General features: G+C 39.0%; 1 protein-coding gene, 1 long non-coding RNA gene and 1 other non-coding gene across 3 annotated transcripts in view; all 3 read left to right on the top strand.

Annotated features, from left to right (window-relative positions):
• Nucleotides 1-22,564, top strand: part of LOC136155171 (exocyst complex component 1-like) — a 99,718-nt gene extending 77,154 nt beyond the window's left edge. Inside the window, 7 exon segments of the mRNA XM_065917050.1 lie at nucleotides 8,431-8,507; nucleotides 9,025-9,253; nucleotides 12,779-12,962; nucleotides 15,196-15,311; nucleotides 15,313-15,396; nucleotides 17,824-18,005; nucleotides 20,463-22,564. Coding sequence (XP_065773122.1) covers nucleotides 8,431-8,507; nucleotides 9,025-9,253; nucleotides 12,779-12,962; nucleotides 15,196-15,311; nucleotides 15,313-15,396; nucleotides 17,824-17,853 — 720 coding nt within the window. The 3' untranslated portion in view covers nucleotides 17,854-18,005; nucleotides 20,463-22,564.
• Nucleotides 704-7,603, top strand: LOC136155172 (uncharacterized). The gene is made up of 2 exons (XR_010660704.1): nucleotides 704-1,750; nucleotides 6,142-7,603. It is a non-coding gene; the product is annotated as an uncharacterized lncRNA (long non-coding RNA).
• TRNAG-CCC (transfer RNA glycine (anticodon CCC)) lies at nucleotides 13,149-13,221 on the top strand. The gene has a single exon. It is a non-coding gene; the product is annotated as a tRNA-Gly (tRNA).
• Nucleotides 22,565-25,330: the final 2,766 nt, after the last annotated feature.

Here is a 25,330-nt window from a genome sequence, read left to right as displayed (position 1 = left end):
CCTTCTCTATACAAAATTAAAAGGAGGTTTCTCCTAACATTCTGTGTGGCCATGACACCTGGTCTCACCTAAAGCTAACTACTCCCAAACCTTGAGTTAACCAATACATTTCTTTTTCGTATGGAAATGTTGTCTTAAGCTATGTTAATGAACCCCAGACTCCATCTTCAAGTTGGTTCCGCCAAAGGGCCTAACTTACTTGTTCAGGTATTGTTCCCCTAATCTATGTAAACGAAACTATTTGTTGGTACAAGGTGCAAGTCAATAGTTTTATGGCCTGGGATGAATTATCTGGTGCCATTCTAGATTTTATGACATTCCTTTCTTTTCATTAACAGACTGTGAGTGACTATATACCATACAGCTAAAGACTAGGAGGGGGGTACTCTTTTGCCCCCTTCTGATGCCTATGTCAGAAGCTTTCTCTATCTCCTTTATACTTTAATAAAACTTTATTACACAAAAGCTCTGAGCGATCCAGCCTCGTCTCTGGCCCCGGATTGAATTCGTCTCCTCCGGAGGCCAAGAATCCCGCGTGTTATCGTTCAGCAACAACCTTTCATCTTGAGGGCTCGTCCGGGATCCTTCAAGACAAGGTAAGGATGCTTGGAGCTCTACTTCTTTGTTCTCCTAGCGAACACGTTTTCCGCTGTTCTTTACTAACTCTACGGTGTGCTTGTGTGAATGAATGAAAGGCCCTGCTCTGCGCTTCCTCGGCGACCTCATAAGGCTTATGGCAGAAACTTGTCGGGGGTTTATACCGACCTGCCAATGCCAAGAGGCAACCAGTGTCCCCTTTGGGAGCCGACCAGAAACGGGCAAAGCATGTGGACCGAACTCTTTTTTCTCGGTCAAACTTTTCGGTCTCTGACCATTTCATAACTCCTTGGGAATTAAAAGTACTAACCTTATCTCTCGGATCTTAGGCTTTCAAGAGACTTGTAACCTATGTTGCTACTCTACTGTGGTCTAGGTCTCAAACTTGGATTGGTAGTTAGGAAGCGCCTAGCCTCGCTAGGCATGGAAAGTTTGGAAGCTAGATGGAGCTCTAACTCCCAGAGCATCTCTGATGTTAAAGGTTACTTGGATTGGAACTGCAATGGTTTTTTTCTTTTGGTAACACTGGCTCTTACTGGAGCAGAGGAGGCTCTTATACCGGTGTGGTGACTCTTGGAAGGAACATCTCAGTTTCATGTTTGTATCAGTCTTATTGTGGTCAGGAATATACTCCGGGTCGTGCACAGGCACTCAGGTGACGAATGTGTCCCCCAGAGGTCTTGGCTTGGGAGGCATTCCGGAAGGTTACTCTGATTGCACCCTGGGTGGCATCAGAGGCAAGTGAGGTGAAGAGCTGGACGTCAGTCAGGGATGCCATCAGGTCTACCCTGGGTGCATCCCCACCCCGTCTCGGTGGTAGAACCGGGAGGGACGAGTGTGACGCCTGCGTCGGTAAGGGACAGACTAAGTCCGACCAGGAAGGAAAAGCTTTTGGTGTAATGTCTGTCTACACCCCCATCTAGAGCAGGGAGGGACGCCTCCGGTAGAAAAATGGCGCTGGTCGCTTTTTTTCTCTCTTACAGATGGGAGCTAACAATTCCAGCCTCACTCCTTTGAACTGTATCCTGCAAAACTGGGATAGATGTGATCCCCAGGGCTTAAAGAAGACACACCTGGTCTTCCTATGTGATACTGCATGGCCGCGGTACCCACTGGAGGATGGCGAACGGTGGCCAGTTGGAGGGTCTCTTAAGTATAATACTGTTTTACAATTAAAACAGTTCTGTAAAAAGCAAGGGAATTGGGTAGAAGTAGTGTATATTAGAGTGTATTAGAGCTTTTAAAGGTGTTACTCTGCATTATGACCTTACTTGGAAGGATGTGATGTATATCTTGGGACAAACGTTGACTGCCGACTCAAAGCCTCGAGTTTTGGGTAAAGCGGTTGCTTATGGAGATGAATGGCTTGGTAATGAATCAGTGGGAAAGAGGGAGGACGAGATGACTGCCCTCCCCACTGGGAGTCAGGCGGTCCCAGCTACAGAACCAGACTGGGACTCTAACACTGCTAAAGGAAGATGGGATCAGAGTCATTTTGTCAGATGTATTCTTGAAGGACTCAGGCAGGCGCGTTCTAAGCCTTTAAACTATGGCAAACTGGCAGACATAGAACAAGAAGAGAAGGAAGCTCCTGGTAAATTCCTAGACAGACTGAGAGAAGCCCTTCGCAGATTCACTGAGATTGATCCCGAAAGTGAAGAGGGGAAAGTGATCTTAAAGGATAGATTTCTCACTCAGTCGGCTCCAGATATTCGCCGTAAGTTATCAAAACGGGCGTATGGACCAAATCAGTCTGTAGATAATCTGTTACAACTGGCTCAGACAGTCTATTATGGTAGGGAATATGAGGAAAAGAAAGAAAGGCAGAGAAAGACGAAGGAAAAGGCGGAAGCCCTCGCAATGGCTATGAAAACCGTTCTTAAACAGCCTGAGAAAAATGCCCAGAGGGACCCAGGTGAAAAGGGATGGGCTTGCTATGGCTGTGGAAAGGAGGGGCATCTCAAGCGGGATTGCCCTCAGGCGTCTGAGCCGCCCCCGGCTCCATGTCCGGTCTGCAAGGGACCACACTGGAGGAGAGACTGCCCCCAGAGGTGTAGGTCTCAGGGGTCTGACTCTCAAGACAATCAGGACTGAAGGTGCCCGGGGGTCCCCACACAAGCTCCCGTCCTAATTACACCTGAGGAACCCCGGGTATTGATAACGGTGGGAGGCCAATCCGTCAATTTCCTTTTAGATACTGGGGCAACTTACTCCGTGCTTACTGAAGCCCCTGGCCCACTTTCTTCCCGATCCGCTTCCGTAATGGGACTGTCTGGACGAGCCAAAAGGTATTACTTCAGTTATTCTCTATCGTGCAACTGGGATTCTGTGCTATTTTCACACGAGTTTCTTATCGTGCCAGAATCACCCTCACCCCTTTTGGGGAGAGATATACTGAGCAAGGTCCATGCCTCTGTTTTCATGAATATGGAGCCCTCCCTTTCTCTCCCTTTAGTTGAAGAAAATGTGAATCCTAGAGTATGGGCTGATGGAAAATCTGTGGGTCGAGCACAAAATGCTATTCCTGTAGTTGTCAAGCTCCAAAGACCCACACTTATTCCCACATAAGAAGCAGTATCCACTGAAACCTGAAGTTAAGGAAGGGTTAAAACCCATCATTGAAAATTTAAAGGAGCAGGGACTATTAGTTCCCTGTAACAGTCCATGCAACACTCCTATTTTGGGTGTAAAAAAATCAAATGATAAGTGGAGATTAGTTCAAGATTTACGAATAATAAATGAGGCTGTGGTTCCTTTACACCCCGTGGTGCCTAATCCTTATACGCTACTGTCTGAAATTCCTGAACGAGCCAAATATTTTTCAGTAATTGATTTAAAAGATGCCTTCTCTTCAGTGCCTTTGGCAGAGGAAAGTCAATTTCTATTTGCCTTTGAAGACCCTACTCAGCCAGCTTCTCAGTTAACCTGGACAGTTTTGCCCCAGGGATTTCGTGACAGTCCCCACTTATTTGGACAAAGTTTGTCACGGGATCTACAAAACTTTAATAGCTCTAAAGCAGTAGTGTTACAATATGTAGATGATATTTTGCTCTGTGCTGAGACAGAGGAAGCTTGTTCACGAGCCTCAGAAGATTTCTTAAACTTTCTGGCAGGCTGCGGTTACAAGGCATCAAGAGAAAAGGCTCAGCTTTGTCAACAATCTGTTAGATATCTGGGCCTAATCATATCAGAAGGGACTAGGGCCATAGGCCCCGAGAGAATTAAACCTATACTAAACCATCCCCTACCTATGACTTTAAGGCAATTGAGAGGATTTTTGGGAATCACAGGCTACTGTCGTATTTGGATTCCGGGTTATGGAGAACTTGCCCGGCCTTTATATAAACTTATAGCTGAAACTCAGCAGGCCCAAACTGACAAACTGGTTTGGTCTCCAGATACTCAAAAGGCTTTTAAGGTTCTTCAGACTGCTCTCCTGCAAGCTCCAGCTTTGAGTTTGCCCACAGGGTCAGAATTTAACTTGTTTGTCACTGAAAGGAAAGGTATGGCCTTGGGAGTTTTGACACAACCCCGGGGGCCTCACCAGCTACCTATTGCTTATCTAAGCAAAGAATTAGATGTAATTGCACGTGGGTGGCCCCACTGCCTAAGAGTAATTGGGGCAGCTGCTTTATTAGCACCTGAAGCTTTAAAAATAATTACTGGACGAAACCTTACTGTACTGACTTCTCATGATGTGAGTGGAATCTTAAATTCTAAGGTTAACATTTGGATGACAGACAGTAGGCTTCTTAAATATCAGTCACTGTTGTTAGAAGGACCAGTAACTAAGCTTTAAGTTTGTAGAAATTTAAATCCTGCTACTTTCCTTCCTGAGAAGGAAGATGAAACACCTGATCACGATTGTTCCCAATTTCTAACTTTAAACTATGCAGCTCGGGAAGATCTAATGGATACCCCATTAGACAATCCTGACATGGAAATATTTACAGATGGCAGTTCTTTTGTTCGGGATGGAAAGCGTAAAGCAGGTTATGCTGTGGTGACGGCTGAACAGGTTTTAGAAGCAAAATCTCTCCCCCAGGAAACCAGCGCCCAGTTAGCGGAGCTTGTGGCTCTGACCCGAGCTCTAGAGTTAAGCAAAGGGCAGCGAGTAAATGTCTACACTGATTCTAAGTATGCTTATTTGACTTTGCATGCTCATGCTGCAGTATGGAAAGAAAGACAGTTTCAAACAGCAACAGGGGAACCTATTAAGCATTTCAGAGAGATCCAGAGACTTTTAACTGCTATCTATTGTCCTAAAGAAGTAGCGGTTATGCATTGCAAAGGGCACAGCAGGGATGGGAGTAAAGTAGCCACCGGTAACCTGTTAGCAGACTCTCAAGCCAAAAAAGCGGCACTTTATGAAACCCCCTCCCTACAGACGCCTTTGATATGGACAGGTCCTGTAGAACAAGAAAAACCACAATATACTGAGGAAGAATTAAAAAGATATGAGAAAAGAGGAGCAAAGATTACTGATAAAGGATGGTTACAGTCCGAGGATGGACGATTAATAATTCCTGAAAATGCTCAGTGGAAAATTCTTAAGGGTTTACATCAGAGTTTTCATTTGGGTGTAGAAAGTACTTGCCAGATGACTTCTCGTTTGTTTGAAGGTAAAAATATAATGAAAACTTTAAAAAACATTATCAAACGGTGTGAGGTTTGTCAGAAAAATAACCCAAAGACGGAAAGGCTAGCAAAATCTGGATTACAACGAAAGGGAAAGTATCCTGGAGAGGACTGGGAAATTGATTTTACTCATATGCCAAAACCTAATGGATATTCTTGCTTACAAGTTTGGGTGGATACTTTTACTGGATGGATTGAGGCGTTCCCCTGTCGTAGTGAACAAGCTAAGGAAGTTATAAAGATTTTAATCCATGAAATCATCCCCAGGTTTGGGCTGCCACGGAGCCTTCAGAGTGACAATGGCTCCGCCTTTAAAGCTGCTGTAACTCAGGGGGTGTCTAAAGCTCTAGGAATAGAGTATCACTCACACTGTTCCTGGAGACCCCAATCCTCAGGAAAGGTTGAAAAAGCTAATGACATTATCAAAAGACATCTGCGCAAATTAACTCAAGAAACCCATAGCTTTAATGAGGGCTGGAACTGCCCCCAAAAAGGAGGGACTGTCCCCCTTTGAATGTATTTATGGAAGGCCTTTCTTACGCACAGACATTGTTATAGATCCTGAAGCCTTAGAGCTAACTAATTATGTAACTCAGCTCTCAGCTTTTCAACAGGCATTAACAGAACTCCGGGAGACGACTCCTGACCCAGCCTCTGAATCCAGCAAGCCTCTATTTGAGCCAGGAACCGAGGTCCTCACAAAAACATTGGGATCTGGGGGCTCATCCCTCGAGCCCCTCTGGGAAGGCCCTTACCAGGTTATTCTTTCTTCTCCCACAGCTGTCAAAGTGCCAGGAATTGATTCTTGGGTACATCACACTCGAGTCAAGAGGTGGCACCCTGACCAGAACTAAGTAATGTCATTTTTTGTTTTTACTTTCTATGCTCTGACTTTGTATGTTTCAGATGGGCCTGATAATCTATGTGAGCCTACTTCTGCTGACTCCAGAAATCCTGAGTCTGCCCTTTGATCCTCAAGACAGTGCCTTCCTGTCCTGGGCTCACTCCTATGCTGCATTCCACAATCGGTCTAACTGTTGGGTCTGCGGAGCACTCCCCTCTTCATCAGTGGAAGGCTTCCCATGGTGGACATCTCCACTTCAAGGAAAAGACTTTCTCCAAGTCTGCGAATACCTTCGACAACAATCACATGTGATGCCTCTTCTTCATCTGATGACATCTAACAACCCTAGAATGAACTGGTGTAATACTCTGTACCTTAACTATGGACATAATGTGACTTTTAATTTTGATTATACACTGTCTCAGTTTAATCACTATTTTGCTGCACAAGGAGGAACTTGTGCCATCATTCATACTCAATGCTGTACATATATACCTGATATGAGCACTAATGTTACTCATTTTACTAAACACATGAACAAGATGATTGGGGCCATGGATACTCCTGAAGCCTCAATCGCCTCACTTTGGGAGACATTAACTAGTTCCCCATGGTGGAAAACTATCTTAATTACAATAATTCTGATTGTTTTGTTTTTGCTCTTTGCTCCCTGCATCTGTAACTGTGTAACTGGATTTGTTTCTAGTCGCATGAAAGCTTTTAAGTTACAAATGGTTGCTCAAACTCCTGCTATCACTGCAGCTTCTTCCGATTACTATTTGGGGCCCCTGGATCAGACATCCTCACTATGAGGATTTAGGAGAATATGTTGCCTCACCAATTTAGGGACAACGCCCCTTGTCAGCTCAGAAGCAGTTATGGAATGAAAACGACGCCCCTTTTCCCTAGGCAACATAATTCTCCTAAAAGAAAAGGGGGGAATGAGAGAGTAACAGGCAGGAAGGCCAGGGGTCTCCAAATGGAGGTATGAGACTGTAAGTGCCAGACATTTTTATCTCTCTTAACCGGCAGAAAAGAACAAACCAGCGATCTGTTTTTCCTTCTCTATACAAAATTAAAAGGAGGTTTCTCCTAACATTCTGTGTGGCCATGACACCTGGTCTCACCTAAAGCTAACTACTCCCAAACCTTGAGTTAACCAATACATTTCTTTTTCGTATGGAAATGTTGTCTTAAGCTATGTTAATGAACCCCAGACTCCATCTTCAAGTTGGTTCCGCCAAAGGGCCTAACTTACTTGTTCAGGTATTGTTCCCCTAATCTATGTAAACGAAACTATTTGTTGGTACAAGGTGCAAGTCAATAGTTTTATGGCCTGGGATGAATTATCTGGTGCCATTCTAGATTTTATGACATTCCTTTCTTTTCATTAACGGACTGTGAGTGACTATATACCATACAGCTAAAGACTAGGAGGGGGGTACTCTTTTGCCCCCTTCTGATGCCTATGTCAGAAGCTTTCTCTATCTCCTTTATACTTTAATAAAAGTTTATTACACAAAAGCTCTGAGCGATCCAGCCTCGTCTCTGGCCCCGAATTGAATTCGTCTCCTCCGGAGGCCAAGAATCCCGCGTCTTATCGTTCAGCAACAACCTTTCAAGACCATAAACTAATTATTTAATCCCTACTTTTCCTCATCTATGTAATGGGTATAATAATGCCTATTGAACATGGCTCTCTGGTGGCATAAATGTAAGAAAATAAAATGAGCCATTTGCTAGAGTATTTTAAAGAACTTAAAAACACAATGCAAATCGAGTGATTTTTTTAAAATTAAGATGATCTTTAAAAGAACTAGCATATAAAAACAGTGCTCAAAATTAAGTCTTTCAGATGGTTAGGGGGTTTGTTCTTGTAGATGGTAATTGCTAGTAAATTTGTTGGTTTCTGTAAGAACTTCTGACAGCATTTTTTATGCTCAAGTTTTATTAGGATGATTAGTTTTATTAGAATGATTTTAATTTTCAAAATTCTCCCTTGAACATGTCCCTAGATATTTTCAGCTTTTTATTAAATTGTCCCCTCGTTCCTGCACTCCCTCTGAGTCTCCTCTACCTTTCTCTCCCGCCCCACCCCCCCTAAATGTGCTCAGAAGCAAACACAGCTTCTCATTCTCAGATAAAATCTGAAAACAAAGCTTCTCCTGAACATTCTGAAGCAACATGTTAAATTATATAATTTCATTGATAATACTACCTTTAAAAATCATTATTTCTCATCATACATTCTCTCCTAAGAATTTGGAGACTGAGCAGGCTATTGCTATATAAACTAAACTCTTCAATTTGTTAGCCTTTTATTATGTGAAGTATCTGAATAATTTTTGCAGACTGAAGCAGAGGACACAGATGGAGGAACTTTGTCACAGCAACATAATGCTGGCCCACCGCTGCCTGTTTCATCTGAGTATGTGTTTGTTACTATCTGTTGTTTATTGTGAAAAAAAAGTAAACTTTCAATTGAGCAGGAAGGAATGCTGCCCAGTGAGGAGTCCAGATTACTGTCCATAGCTGACAACACTCAGAGCACCGATCTGTGTGCCCAGTGTGTTACAGAGCTTCTCAATGAAGTAAACTTGGTCCCCTTTATGGCTCTTTGGCTTTTCTTTGCTCTTGTAATCACACAAAGGCAGTCAATTTTGATGTTTGCTGGTAGGAAGTTGCATTTGAATTGTAGTGTATTTCTCAGAAATCACAAAGCACATTTCAGGACCCAGTTCTACAAAGGACGTTATTTTGAGTGATAAAAATGCAACCTCAAAAAAATATGTTTATGTTGGAAACCACTCTAGAATAATTAACTATTTGGACAGTGTTAGTTGATATATCAAATTTTAGTCATTTGTGTATACCGAGTGGATTAAAGTTAAAGGTAAATGCACCTGAAGCTTGTACTAACTATTCTGTTTTGTATTTCTGAACAGGAAAGATATGATCCGCCAGATGATGATTAAAATATTTCGCTGCATTGAGCCAGAACTGAACAACTTGATTGCATTAGGAGACAAAATCGATAGCTTTAACTCCCTTGACATGCTAGTCAAAATGAGTCGCCATGTGTGGACTGCACAGAACGTGGACCCCGCTTCTTTTCTGAGCACTACACTGGGAAATGTTTTGGTGACTGTCAAAAGGAACTTTGACAAATGTATTGTAAGTTGGGTATTTTTTTTTTCAGTAACTTAGAACTCTTAACCATTGCAGAGTATCTGTGTGTGTGTGTGTGTGTGTGTGTGTGTTTCAAAGACTTCTGGCTTCCCACCAGGGGACCTACTGTTCCTGTCCCCACGCCTTGCAGCAGGGTATTGGCTGAAGTGTCCAGGAGCAGGCTAGTGCCAAGTTGTGTCCCGTCTACACTGTGAACCATGGCCAGTTCCTGGAGTGACTGACACAGAGGCAGCAGCGATTACACCCGAGATCCACTAAGTAACTGAAATCCCAGGTGACCAATTAGTGACCATAGATTTAATGAAGCAACTGAAACTTGAATTTATTGTTTTTCTTCTTTTAATATATCACAATAGGGTAATTAATATTTGGGTTATTTTAATTGATTAAAGTATTTTTTTCAGTTCAATAGCTTTAATCATATTGCTTTAAGAATAAATTGTTCTTATGACAACTTTTGGTACTTATCATTTTTCTCCTAATAGGGAAAAAAATCATTAACTTTATTTTTTCTGTTAGGTTTTGGTAAGCTTATAGATATGAAGAGGATTGGGCCAGGTTCTAAAAAGAGTTTCATTTTATGAATATATTTAGTATTAATATGTAAAAATAGGTATTTATCATCTGAATTATTCTACTATGTAACCTCTAAGTTAAATCCAGTGCTTGAATAGCCATAGAATAATGAGTGAGTGAAAGTCACTCAGTCATGTTTGAGTCTTTGTGACCCCATGGTCTGTAGTTTGCCAGACTCCTCTGTCCATGGAATTATCCAGACAAGAATACTGGAGTGGGTAGCCATTCCCTCCAGGGGATCTTCCCAACCCAGGGATCGAACCCAGGTCTCTCGCTTTGCAGGCAGATTCTTTACCGGCTGAGCCACCAGGGAAGCCCATAGAATAATGAGAGAATAATAAAAATATTAAGGGTGATTAAAATCCACTTCATCTTTTATACTTTTTAAAAATAATGCTTACTGATTTCTGAAAGTTTAAAAGCCATCCGTAGAAACGTAAATGTCACCTCAACAGACTTGTTAACCCTCCTTCCCCACCAAATGATTGCACTGGCATTTGAAATATTATGAAATTTGGCCACTTATCCTCTTCCCTGCCCAGCTTTCTTCAGAAGTGATGATAAACCTGTAAGGTCTGATTGTAAGCTGATTGCCAAAAAGAAAATAAAGAATTACTAAAGTCTAAGATAATGAGTCCTATGTGACATAGAATAAGAATAGCTAGAACATTAACCATGAGAACACTGTACATTTTTAGAATATGAAGATTTTCTTGCTCTTATCAGTGAATAAAGCTAGTATATAAAACTTTAATATAATACCTCTCAATCCAGTTGAATGTAATTGTTAGAAGTGTAAGATATAATAGTGTCAGGGAGATGTAGACATGGGTTCAAATGAAGTGCTTAGCACATTGCCTGGTACAGAATAAGAGCTTGTAACTAATTGCTTGTAATGGTGATGATGATGATGATGATGATGACAGTAATGAAAGTGAAAGTAAAGTCGCTTAGTCGTGACCGACTCTCTGCGACCCCATGGACTGTAGCCTACCATGCTCCTCCGTCCATGGGATTTTCCAGGCCAGAGTACTGGAGTGGGTTGCCATTTCCTTCTCCAGGGGATCATCCCGACCCAGGGATCGAACCCAGGTTTCCCACATTGTAGGCAGATGCTTTACCATCTGAGTCACCAGGGAACAATAGTGGTAATTAGTAATAGTTTGCTGAAGAATGTTCGTGTTCCTCTCAAAACTGGGAAGTGAAGAAATTTAGTTAAATTAACCTAGACAAAGGTATAAAGTCGTGTTTTTTCCCTAAATTGCATGTATTTCTAAAAGATGGACCTTGTCACTAAAGGGAAGAGGATGGTTCCTTCTGTTGGTTATCATCAATCTGTTTCTTAATTTAAATCAAGTCTTTTCACAGTGTCGTCAGTTGTGTGTGCTCAGTAAGTGTTACATGTTTTTGGTACTTGGGACAAGATCTGGACCTAAAGCATACCTTGAAAGAGTAGTGAATGGTTCTCTGTGTATTGAGCCAAAGAATGAATGTCAGACAACTGCAGAAAGTGGAATAGATGGTATCTGAGTTTAGTACTTTCATCTGGTGGCCAAGCCCAAAGTGTTCTTCAAGGAACGGGGCTAAAAAGATTAGCCTGCCAAGAACTAGGGATAAAATTAGAAACATATCAAGTACTACCAAGCTGGACACTGCACTCCAGTACATTTCTTACCTGCATTTACTTTGCTTTTCAGGATTCCTCACACTACAGTGATGTGGTTTTGTACCCTTTAACCTTTGAAAATGGTATGATCTGGGTGTCTCTGCCTCATTGTATATTCTTGCCTTCTTTGTCATAGATTAATTAACCGTATAAGGATGGGTTTATTCCTGGGCGCTCTGTTCTGTTAATGTACATGTCTGTTTTTGTACCAGTACCATATTGTTTGATGACTGTAACTTTGTAGTATAGTTTGAAATCAGGGAGCATAATACCTCTGATTTTGTTCTTCTTTCTTGAGCTTGCTTTGGCATTACGATCTTTTGTGTTTCCATACAGGTTTTAGAATGATTTGTCCAATTTGGATTCCTTTTATTTATTTTTCCTGTCTGATTGCTATGTCTAGGACTTCCATTACCATATTGAACAAAAGAACGGTTACTTTTCTAATCTCTACATGTCATATGGTTTTCAGGTTATACCCCCAGAATCTCAGCACAATGAAATTTTAGGTAGGAGTTGAAAATGATTCAACACTTGGGCAGTGTACTTCTTACTGGGAATAGAACTAGATCCCCTGGAAGTACACAGAATCATAATTGATTATTTTGAACCAAAGTGTCTATATTCTGTCTATTTGTCTATTTGTTACTTTGTATCCATCTTACACAAGTACTTTGCTATACTGATTTAGAGTGAATGACTAATAGGTACATGGAAAACTATATAATGCAAATCCACAGTAGAAGTACCTGTTCTCCTCTGTGCTCATACCCCCAAAACATAGAACTTCTCTATCCAAACAAATTTTAGGCTGATGAGATTTGGAAATGGTTGTGGTTCTCAACTTGACTATATAGACACCAACCAGAAATAATCTTGAGAGATCCTGTGTGTGCTCTGGTATCTGCTCTGCCCCAAAGTGGGCAATCATTATATACTTACCTTTTATAAATGATAGAAGTGTTCATTGGTTGTTTTTACTTGAAACAAAGACCTGAGGTTCACAAGCTTTGAGTGCATTTTGTTTTGAATAATTTGGATTTTTTCCCTTGATTTTAGTTCCTTCAATGATATCTATGTACTTTTTAATCTCTAGAAATAGTTTTTCATAGTTATCCATATTGTGTTAATCTTTGATTAGTAAATGTCCGAAATGTTCTAGGTATTAAATTACATCATGCCTTTGTGGTATATATATTTACTTTTAATTGTACGTTGTTTCTAAGTTGCTTAGCTATTTTTCTCCCTTGCTTTCTGCCTAACTTTAGAGTAACCAAATAAGGCAAATGGAAGAAGTAAAGATCTCAAAGAAGAGTAAAGTAGGAATTCTCCCGTTTGTTGCTGAATTTGAAGAATTTGCTGGACTCGCAGAATCAATCTTTAAAAATGCTGAGTGTCGTGGAGATCTAGATAAAGCATATACTAAACTTATCAGAGGAGTATTTGTTAATGGTAAACTTTTGTTACATTATGAAGAAGTTTTTGGTGGTGGTTTTCCTTATTTCTGGTGTTTTTGGTCAGTTGTTTTCATTATTTCTGATTAAGTTAGAAGTTGGGAGACAGATGTGTTCATTATTTTCCATAGTCTCTAGTCTTTTTTAAGTTTTCTGAAATTAAAGATTTCTTAAATTTGGGACTTCTCTGGTGGTCCAGTGGCTAAGACTCCACACTCCCAATGTGGAGAACCTGGGTTCAATCCCTGGTCAGGGAACCAGATCCCACATGCAGCGATGAAGTCCTGGCACAAGTAAATAAAAAAATATATATATATTAAAAATTATAATAATAATAAAGATTTCTTAAATTTGAAAAACAGTGTGTAAAACCCTTTTGTATTTACCAGGAACTACTTATATTTTAGGGTTCATATGGGCTATCAGTATGCAAAGTTGAAATTCATTTTTTAAACACAAAAATGACCTTGTGGATTACATTCGCATTTTAGCAGGAGTCTTCTTGAGCTGATCAATAGTGATGTCTGTATGTGTGTGTGCTTAGTCAGTCAGTCATGTCCGACTCTTTGCAACACCATGGACTGTAGCCCACCAGGCTCCTCTGTCCATGGGATTCTCCAGGCAAGAATACTGGCACGGGTTGCCGTGCAATCAGCCAGGGGATCTTCCCAACCCCGGGATCAAACCCAGGCCTCCCACATTGCAGGTGGTTTCTTTACCATCTGAGCCACCGGGGAAGGTCAAGAATACTGCAGTGGGTAGCCTATCCCTTCTCCAGGGGATCTTCCCGAGCCAGTTACTGAATCTGGGTCTCCTGCATTGCAGGCCGATTCTTTACCAGCTGAGCTACCAGGGAAGCCCAAATTAATGCTAAAATAGTGTAATTCATCATCTAGCTATGTCAGATCACACAGTTAAGTTACAGAAACAGTGTGGATGTGTTTAATTTGAAATAAATGATCTGACTGCATCAATTCAGGAATTTTTAAAACTAAAAAAAATGACCAAAGTAGAATTATCTCAACAGTTAGAGATAATACATTTTTGGTGGAAACAGGTTTAGGGGAAAGATGATAAATTACATGATTGAATGTTTATATGGTTGATATTTCTTTTAAAATTCAAAGTAGCTTTGCTTTGTCTGATTGTAAAGTAGTATATGCTCATTACATACCCCCCAAAATCAGCACACTGACTTTAAAAATCAAGAAGAAACTAAAGGTAATTTGTAATCTCATCATACAAAGGTTAACATTTAATTTTTACCTGTGTGAACTTTTCAGTATATCTCTCTCCCTGACAGACATGCACATATTGTGTGTTCTGTAATTTGAAATGTTTCTCACACCTTACACCCTGTTTGGAACCTGCTAGACTCTGTGATTCTAGTGTCTGTCCTTGTCTCCTGATACAGATAACCGTAGTCACTTCTGATGATTACATAGAGTTCCATCTGTCATTGTTTACTTAGCAGATCTTCTGTTAACAGGCATTTGGTTTGTTTCCAGTTTTCTGTATATTTCTGTATATTGTCCAATGATTTCCCTAGGATCAGTTATTAGAAATAATTCCTGGGTCAGAAGTTTTGTGTCTGTTGAGTTTCTGCCAAATAACCACATAGAAAGATTATACCAGTTTGGTCCTTTGAGTGTTTGGTGAAAGTTTCTGTCACATCTGCCTCAAGACCCAGTATTTCTCGGTATTATCAGTCTTGTTATCCTTTGTTAACCTAGAAGGATATAATTCAGTTTTGCTTATGGTATGTTTTACTGTGTAAGAGCTTCCAAATTATATGTTAAGTTTATTCATCTTTCTCTTTATGACTTCTCAGTTTTGGGCCATTCTTAGAAAGTTCGTACTACCACAGAATTATTTCTTTAATTAGGTTTATTTTTCTTAGTACTTACAATTGCATTCATTTATTTGCCTTTGACATTTTAAGCACTTGAACAATTTAGAATTTGGTTGGCTAAAAGATGTGAAATAGGAATCCAAATTTAGCCATATATATATATATATATATATATATATATATATATATAACTGTTTTAGAATGATTTTTTATTTAGGTTTAGGTCGATCCTTCAATACAGTATGTTTTATTTGATTAAGTCCAGAAATGTGCTTCCTTCTTAAAGTTATAAATGAAAAAAATCATGTAATTTTTCCATAGCTAAATGTGGTCATATTCATACCAGGTCATCGTTACATTTTTTCCATTTTTGTTTTAGTGGAGAAAGTAGCGAACGAAAGCCAGAAGACCCCCAGGGATGTCCTCATGATGGAAAACTTCCACCATATTTTTGCAACACTTTCTCGTTTGAAAATCTCATGTCTAGAAGCTGAAAAAAAAAGAAGCCAAACAAAAAAACACAGATCACCTTCAGTCTTATGTCATATACACTTTAGGACAACCTCTTGAAAAGCTAAATGTCAGCATATTTTCATTCAGTATTTTTTTCTTGGTTTTGAACCTGTGTTTAGATGTGAGTAACACAACAGACATTTAAATTTGCTCATTCATTGGTGGGTGCAGGAGGATAAGGAAGGATGGACTGAGATATTGAAGCTGCTCAGACACTGCTAGATGTTTTATATACATTATTTCTTTTAATTCTTGTAAACGATGATGTGGGGTAAGATAGCATTATCCTTGTTTTACAAATGAAGAAATTGGAAGTAAATAAAAAGTTATAGTAATTGACAGGTAGCAAAGCAGGGGGATTAACCATAGATTTAGCCTTTTCCATTATACCAGTCTTCCATTTCTTACCTCGTAAATGGCTAACCTTTATCCCTAGCTCAGATGAAGATTTTGAAAATTCTATCAAGATAAAAAGAAAATAAAAAATTGTTTTATTCATTGCCTTTTCTTTATCCTTCCTTTCTTGACTTGTCATTCCCCAGAGCAAATCTGATCTTTAAACATGAGAAATGGTAGTTTTAGAGAACTTTGCAACATAGTAGAAGCTTAAATGGACCCTTCTAACAAATTAGGTCCACAGTGTGATTCGTCATCTTTGTTTTGAAGTTAGAGTCAAATAAAAATTGTCTGTCTGTTGTCAGCAATTCAAATGCAGAACCAGTGCCTTGTAAACTGAAGAACAGGCAGATATTCCTTTAGGGTAAAGGGTCTGTCTCAGACCTAAAGCCTGCATGATGCGTAACTGCAACATAAAGGAACTTCCTTTGAAATCAAATTTAGAGCAGACACATTGATAAATCCTTTATTATGTAACATTGTTAGAGAAGCTCTAGCCAATGCAGTAAGACCGAAACATAAAGACATATGGAAAGAGAATCATACTGGAATGGACTGCCATTTCCTTCTCCACGGAATCCTACCACCCAGGGGTCAGATCCGGGCCTCTTGTGTCTCCTGCTGGCAGGCGGAGTCTGTGACTGCGCCACCTGGGAGGCCCTCGGGCTTACAATCACCTGTGTGTGACCTGTGGGAGTTATTTCATCTTGTAAAGTAAAGTAGGTTTTTTAACCTAGTCAAGGTATATATATATATCAAAAAACAGTTTGTTTCCTATATGTTATAATAACCAATTAAAAATCTGTGTAGAAAAATAAATACATTAATTAAAATCTGTGTAGAAAAAAAATTTAAATATCTGGAACAGATTTGTCTAGAAAATTATTATTAAAAATGTAGTAATTTAATGAAGAATAAATAAATAATTGCTAAGAAAATTTTAGAGAATAGTAGAGAGGGGATTTGACTTGTCAGTATTAAATCATGTTGTGCTCAAGTAAAGACTTGCCAATATACATGTTAAAAAACCACTTACACTTAAAAGGCAGCCTGAGAAGAATATTTATAACAGTACAAGAGTCAGTATGCTAAATATAAAAGATCTTTTTAAAATCAGTCAGGAAAGCACTAGGATCCCAATATATAAATGGGTATGGGTTCTGAATGTACTTACTGAGCATATGAAAAGCAGATAAACTTCATTGCTAGCTGAAGAATATTGAAATAAAATGACAAATAAACCTTTCTTACCTTTTTTTTTTGGCTACACCACTTGGCATGTGGGATCTTAGTTCCCCATCCCCGTCCATCCACCGGGGATCCAATCCATGCCGTCTGCATTGGAAGGGCAGAGTCTTAACCACTGGACTGCCAGGAAAGTCCCCCTTTTTCACTTTTCAAAATGACAAAGATTTTTCTTTAATTATGATAATGCTTATGATAGTATGATAAGATAAAATAGTGTCATATACTGCTGACAGAAATATAAAGTAACTGAACTTTTCTGGGAAGCAATTTGTGTATATGAAGAGTCTTCAGAATGCTTAACAATTACACTCCTCAACTGAAGAATTATAGTCCTAGAAATTTATGCTGGACAGTCATCAAAAATGTGGGTAAATACCTATGTATGAAAGTTATTTATAGCTGTATTTATAATAGATTTTGTTTTTGATGAGTAGATTTTGCCAACTTCAAGAGAAAAAGTAAAAAATATTAAATACTTAATACTGAAGGAATGAATAAACATAGTATAGTCATTGGACGGAACATGACGCAGCCATTAAAATTTATACTTTGGGAAAAACATATCAAATATTAAATGGAAAATATAGCATACAAAATTAATCTCATTTTCATACTCACACATCAAAAGACTAGAGGGAATTCTAGTCTTTTGACAGTACTTATCTCTGAGTAGTGTGATAATAGCTGATTATTATTTTATCCTTTATATTTTCACACACTGTCTGATTTTTACACAGTGGATATATACTAGTTTATAATCAGATTTTTTTTTTTTTTTTTAATTTAAGTGGTAGTGAGAGCCGTTCTTAGCCGTTGTTTCTTTTCATTTCCTTGAAGCATTTGTTTGAAGGTGTGGAAGCTCGGGTGGCACAGGGTATAAGAGAGGAGGAAGTGAGCTATCAACTTGCGTTTAACAAGCAAGAACTCCGAAAAGTTATTAAAGAGTCTCCTGGAAAAGAAGTGAAAAAAGGTCTCGATAACCTCTACAAGAAGGTTGATAAACATTTATGTGAAGAGGAGAACTTACTTCAGGTATGCTTTAGTTCTCTTAACCTACCTAGATTGCACATCCTTTTATATATCTATTTTCCCCTAAATATTCCTCTAGAAATGCTATACATTTTCTAATTTTAGTGCAGGAGGAAAGCGCCATATAAAATGCAGACAAGATTAGTAAATTGTGAGGAAAAAAGGAATATTTATACAAGTTTATATGGCTATCTCTGTGTATTTTATATTTCTGTGGTATCATTTTGAGACATTAAGTTGTTTTGCTTTTGTTTGGGGACGGGTTTTTCATGACTTTCTGTGTTTTGTTTTAGTTTGGAAGGTAGTAAGGGAATGGAATGTGGAGTGATTGTGAGCATGGGAGCCTGGATATGGGTTCATAATCTGCCTCCAGGTAAAACTGCCTGGTTTGGAGCAAGTTAGTTCACCTCTCTGAGCCTCAGTTTCCTTATTTGAAAAGCAGAAATAATACCTGTACTCTCTAGGTGGGCACTAATATTATTGCCATTGCCATTTTATACATGTGAAAATCAGAGCTTGGAGAGGTAGAGTAATGTGACCACGATCCCATAGCTAATGTATGATAGAGTCAGGTTTAAACCTCAGTTAGAGATGAGTAAGAATCACTCTTGATTTTAGCATCATGGAAGGCTTCATGAAGGAAAGCATTTATGTTAGTCTCTGGAAGTCAGATACTAACTTAACAGAAAAAATAGAAGTGGCATTCCCAGTGGAAGAAATACTGTGAGCTAAAAGATGAGAAGCAAAAAGTGTAAGTAAAGCTGTTTAGTAAAATAGTCTTAAGCTGACTGTTAGGAATTTAAGATTTGTGACATTTAGGATTTACAAGGAAAAATCCTCGAAGAAGGCACTCTTTGAACTGGCAGATAGAAGTGGTGTTCGTTCATAGTACCCGCCCTCACCAGGTTGTCATGAGACTTAAATAGAATAATACGTACATAAAGCCCTTTGCACTGTGCTGATGTGAAACAAGTCGAGTAAGTGTAGCCTATTGACAGCGCTGCCGTGTCAGTGTGTGTGTGTCAGGTTCTGCCTTGATAGTTGTCTAAGGTTTATTTTCTGATGGGACTGTTCATTTGTTTACTTTTTCTTGACTGAAGTACAGTTGATTTACAGTGTCGTATTGATTTCTGCTTATATCTGTCAGCAATTTAGTTTCCACTTCTAGACTATAGATCCCTTTGACTGCTCATGATTAGTCTGACTCATCTTGGTGTTCTCCATGTCATCAAGAAGTGTTTTGCATCCTTAATTTTAGATAAATTAAACTTTCATCTGCTGTGAAGTTTCATTTAATCCTTAGTCTTATTTCATACATAGTAGTGCATAGCCACATCTGTGTTGGCTATTGGAACAGATACAATAACAGCTGAAATGTAATAAACATTACTGTGTCAAACACTGTTCTGAGCACTTTACATACATTCACTCATTTAATCTCATTTGAACCTGTGGGGAAGGTATTATTATCACGACCCAGTTTACAGATAAGGAGGGCCTTGAGGCACAGAAGAGTGGTGTAACATACTCAAGGTCACTCGAGGAGTTACGAATCTTCCTTCAGGATGTACATTCTTAACTGTTGTTGTTCAGTCGTTCAGACGTGACTCTGTGACCCTGTGGACTGCAGCACGCCAGGCTTCCCTGTCCTTCACTCTCTCCCAGTTCAGCTCCGTCGCTCAGTCGTGTCTGACTCTTTGCGACCCCATGGACTGCCCAGAGTTTGCTCACATTCATGTCCATTGAGTCGATGATGTTACCTAACCATCTCATCCTCTGCCACCTTCTCCTCTTCCCACCTTCAATCTTTCCCAGCATCAGGGTCTTTTCCAGTGAGTCGGCTCTTCACATCAGGTGTCCAAAATATTGGAGCTTTAACTTCAGCATCAATCCTTCCAATGAATATTCAGGGTTGATTTCCTTTAGGACTGACTGGTTGGATCTCCTTGCAGTCCAAGGGACTCAAGAATCTTCCCCAGCACAGTTCGAAAGCATCAGTTTTTTGGCACTCAGCCCTCTTTATGGTCCAAGTCTCACATCTCTACATGACTACTGGAAAAACCATAGTTTTGACTCTACAGACCTTTGTCAGCAAAGTGAAGTTTTTGCTGTTTAATATGTTGTCTAGGTTTGTCATAGCTTTTCTTCCAAGGAGCAAGCATCTTTTAATTTCATGGCTGCAGTCACCATCCACAGTGATTAACTATTATGCTATCCTGCTGCTAAGTCACTTCAGTCCTGTCCGACCCTGTGCGACCCCATAGACGGCGGCCCACCAGGCTCCCCCGTCCCTGGGATCTCAAGGCAAGAACACTGGAGTGGGTTGCCATTGCCTTCTCCAATGTGTGAAAGTGAATTATGCTATCCTAAATGCTTAGAATATGTCTTGACAGTATTTCTACATTCTTGTTATGTATTGTTTCCTCTTGCAGTTTAGCGACTCTCATTTTCATTTTGTAGGTGGTGTGGCACTCCATGCAGGATGAATTCATTCGCCAGTACAAGCATTTTGAAGGTTTGATAGCTCGCTGTTATCCTGGATCTGGTGTTACAATGGAATTCACTATTCAGGACATTCTGGACTATTGCTCCAGCATTGCACAGTCCCACTAAACCTTATAAAAGAAGAAAAGATAAATGAAAAGAAACACTCTGAGTACACCAGACACTATTCAAAAATACCAAGCAACCGTTTTGAGAACTCCGACTTGAAATTTTACGTATTACTTAATGTCAGATAATTGGGTAATGTGTGCATGCTCAGTTGTGTCTGACTCTTTGCAACCCCATGGACTGTAGCCCACCAGGTTCCTCTGTCCATGGAATTTTCCACGCAAGAATACTGGAGTGGGTTGCCGTTTTCTTCTCCAAAATGGATGATGCCATACCACATATATTCAAGAGGAAAACTACCAACCAGTGTGGCAGTTTTATTCACCCAGTAGGTTGTGTACTAACTTAAAGCATTTATCTCATCATAAATGCCTTTATCATTTTTCTACGACTGAACAGAAAATTTTCCTTTATTGTCTCGCTTCTTGTATTTGAGAATGGTTATCCTATATGTAATTCATTGAGAGTTCTTCGGCTTTCAGTAATTCAGTATTGGTTGCAAATCATGTAACTACTAAAATACTGTATCGAATTTTTCCTTCTGAATAACTATTGTGTATATGGATAAGGGTCTTGTGAAGATCAGTTGTAAACTTGAATTTTGAGGATCATGTGATTCTGTGTAACAGTCTGAAATACATTTTCCAAAAAGTTGAAATGTGGTAATATTATTCTTAAATTTATCATGTGCTGTCATTTGTATGAAAGCAAGTCCTTATAGAATCAATACGGAAGAATTATTACATGTCATTTATCGTAAAACATAGTCAGTCAGTGGTACTCAGTGAGGACTGAATCACTGCCATAAAGAGACTCGTGTCCTTAATGCATAAACACAAAGACCCTGTCAGTGCAGCGGCTTCACTTTTCTGACATTTATTTTACTTTTGGTTACGTCAGGATCCTCACTGCAGCCTGTGGGCTTCTCTCTAGTTGTGGCGCTCAGGCTCAGGTCCCATGGCCTATGGGATCCCAGTTCCTGGGCTAGGGATCAACCCGCATTCCCTGCATTGGAAGGCGGATTCTTAGCCACTAGGCTGCTGGGAAAGTCCCTCAGTACAGTTGTAATAGCAAAAAATTGCAAATAATCCAACTTTCCATTAGTAGTAGATGGATAAATTAAGGTGTATTCAGTATTTGCCAATAGAGTAGTGAGAATAAGTGAATTTTATCTACAAAAATTACTGCAGATGAATACCAGGAAAATAATGTCAGGTTTAAAAAAAAAAAGTCACAGAATATATATCATATGATTCTATTAATATAAAAGTTCAAAATAAACAGTATTTAGAGTTACAAGTGTTGTATAACTGAGAAAAAGCAAGGAAATGATCATAAAATTCTAGAGTGATTAGGGAGCAGGAAGGGAAGATTATGGTATCTAGCAGGGGCAGGATTTTAAAGGTATGTTATGTTACTTAAACTGGGCAGTGGCTACATGGATTTCATTGTACTATGATACTTGATACCTTACACATACCTTATAAATCTTATTTTATATTAGCTCCACGTTTAATTTAAAAACAAAATCAAACTCATATGTGTGTGTATATTCTTTATTGACATAGGAAAAAACCTTAACATTTGTAGATGATCTGGAGACAAAGAAGATCCAAGGTTGGTTGGATTGCTCGAGGTTCAAGCCAAGTATTTTCAGAGCTGATATTCCACACAACAGTGACCTCCCTCTCCAGAATGTTACAGATATAAATATATTTAAACATCTAAAGACCAAACACTGTCTAATGTTTGTGTTAACAGACCAAGGTTAATTTTACCTGAGGTGCTATGGCTCTTATTTAAAGAAAAGGCAGATAGCAAAATACTTCTTAGAAAAGAATCTAGAAAAGTAAGCACGTCACATAACAAAATTATCTAAATAACTGGATAGAAATTTTGAGAAAGTAAGATGTACATGATTCCTATTAAAGATAAACATTGGTTAATTAATATGTCTCAGTTTATATTTGTGTTAGTATCTGTTTATTCTAAGGAATTAGAAACTAAGTTTAATACAGCTTTTCAAAATTAAATAAGATATTTTGAATGAAGACAGAAAAGGCAGTGGATGACTGATCAGCTACAATTTTCTAGATCTTAGAGATATGTAATATTTTGTGCTACAGATGGAATGAGAAGAGCAACATATGATAACTTAGAGAATATAAAGAAATGAAAAAGTGCTGAGAAAGTAAAAATGGCTATGCCAGGAAGGTTAAATATACAATGGTGTCTAGGAAGTAAGATTATTAATTCTCTTAACTCTATGTTCTAGGATCCTCTGCATCTGCAAGTCCCCAGTTTTAATGTACGTATGAAACAACCAGGAATCTTGTTGAAATGCAGGTTTTGTATGATCTAAGACTCTGCATTTCTAGCAAGATCCCAGGTAATATCAGTGCTACAGGCCTATAACCCACAGCTGAAATTGCAAAGTTTTACAGTGGTATCAGTTCAATTCAGTCGCTCAGTCATGTCTGACTCTGCGACCCCATGGACTGCAGCACACCAGGCCTCCCTGTCCATCTCTTTTGTTTCTTTAGGTAGATATACTCCTAAGTATTTTATTCTTTTTGTTGCAATGGTGAATGGTATTGTTTCCTTAATTTCTCTTTGTATTTTTTCGTTGTTAGTATATAGGAATGCAAGAGATTTCTGTTGTTAATTGTATATCCTGCAACTTTACTATATTCATTGATTAGCTCTAGTACTTTTCTGGAAGAGTCTTCAGGGTTTTCTGTGTAGAGGATCATGTCATCTGCAAACAGTGAGAGTTTCACTTCTTCTTTTCCTATCTGGATTCCTTTTACTTCCTTTTCTGCTCTGATTGCTGTGACCAAAACTTCCAACACTATGTTGAATAGTAGTGGTGAGAGTGGGCACCCTTGTCTTGTTCCTGATTTTAGGGGAAATGCTTTCAATTTTTCACCATTGAGGGTGATGCTTGCTATGGGTTTGTCATATATAGCTTTTATTATGTTGAGGTATGTTCCTTCTATTCCTGCTTTCTGGAGAGTTTTAATCATAAATGAGTGTTGAATTTTGTCAAAGGCTTTCTCTGCATCTATTGAGATAATCATATGGTTTTTATCTTTCAATTTGTTAATGTGGTGTATTACATTGATTGATTTGTGGATATTAAAGAATCCTTGCATTCCTGGGATAAAACCCACTTGGTCATGGTGTATGATTTTTTTAATATGTTGTTGGATTCTGTTTGCTAGAATTTTGTTAAGGATTTTGCATCTATGTTCATCAGTGATATTGGCCTGTAGTTTTCTTTTTTTGTGGCATCTTTGTCTGGTTTTGGAATTAGGGTAATGGTGGCCTCATAGAATGAGTTTGGAAGTTTACCTTCTTCTGCAATTTTCTGGAAGAGTTTGAGTAAGATGGGTGTTAGCTCTTCTCTACATTTTTGGTAGAATTCAGCTGTGAAGCCATCTGGTCCTGGGCTTTTCTTTGCTGGAAGATTTCTGATTACAGTTTCGATTTCCGTGCTTGTGATTGGTCTGTTAAGATCTTCTCTTTCTTCCTGGTTCAGTTTTGGAAAGTTATACTTTTCTAAGAATTTGTCCATTTCTTCCAAGTTGTCCATTTTATTGGCATAGAGCTGCTGGTACTAGTCTCTTATGATCCTTTGTATTTCAGTGTTGTCTGTTGTGATCTCTCCATTTTCTTTCTTTTTTTTTTTATCTCTCCATTTTCATTTCTAATTTTGTTGATTTGATTCTTCTCCCTTTGTTTCTTGATGAGTCTGGCTAACGGTTTGTCAATTTTGTTTACCTTTTCAAAAAACCAGCTTTTAGCTTTGTTGATTTTTTCTATGGTCTCTTTTGTTTCTTTTGCATTTATTTCTGCCCTAAGTTTTAAGATTTCTTTCCTTCTACTAACCCTGGGGTTCTTCATTTCTTCCTTCTCTAGTTGCTTTAGGTGTAGAGTTAGGTTAGTTATTTGACTTTTTTCTTGTTTCTTGAGGTAAGCTTGTAATGCTATGAACCTTCCCCATAGCACTGCTTTTACAGTGTCCCATAAGTTTTGGGTTGTTGTGTTTTCATTTTCATTCGTTTCTATATCAAGAGGCCTTTTAGTTCCTCCCTGCTTTCTGCCATAAGGGTGGTGTCATCTGCATATCTGAGGTTATTGATATTTCTCCCAGCAATCTTGATTCCAGCTTGTGCTTCATCCACCCCAGCAATTCTCATGATGTACTCTGCATATAAGTTAATAAGCACAGTGACAAAATACAGCCTTGACGTAGTCCTTTCCCTATTTGGAACCAGTCTGTTGTTCCATGTGCAGTTCTAACTGTCGCTTCCTGATCTGCATACAGATTTTTCAAGAGGCAGGTCAGGTGGTCTGGTATTCCCATCTCTTTCAGAATTTTCCACAGTTTATTGTTATCCACACAGTCAAAGGCTTTGGCATAGTCAATTACAATGGTGTAGGCTACATCATTCATACCTCTGAACAAATTAACATAATTTGGGGTTTCTTGTTGTTGTTGTTTTGTCTTTTGGAAGACAGCTCACATGTGTGCTTGTGGCTTTAAGAGTTCTCAGCTTTTAATATTTGGCAGCACCATGATATGGTATGCTGGTATGCATAGGTCCTGAGTTGTGTCCATCTCTTTGCAACCCCATGGGCTGTAGCCTACCAGGCTTCTCTGTCCAAGGGATTTTCCAGGCAAGAATACTGGAGTGGGTTGCCATTTCCTT

The sequence above is a fragment of the Muntiacus reevesi genome, unplaced genomic scaffold (genome assembly GCF_963930625.1).
Source record: "Muntiacus reevesi unplaced genomic scaffold, mMunRee1.1 SCAFFOLD_152, whole genome shotgun sequence".
Taxonomy (NCBI): domain Eukaryota; kingdom Metazoa; phylum Chordata; class Mammalia; order Artiodactyla; family Cervidae; genus Muntiacus; species Muntiacus reevesi.
Note: the sequence above shows the minus strand (reverse complement) of the source record. Positions and strands in the feature narration are given on the sequence as shown.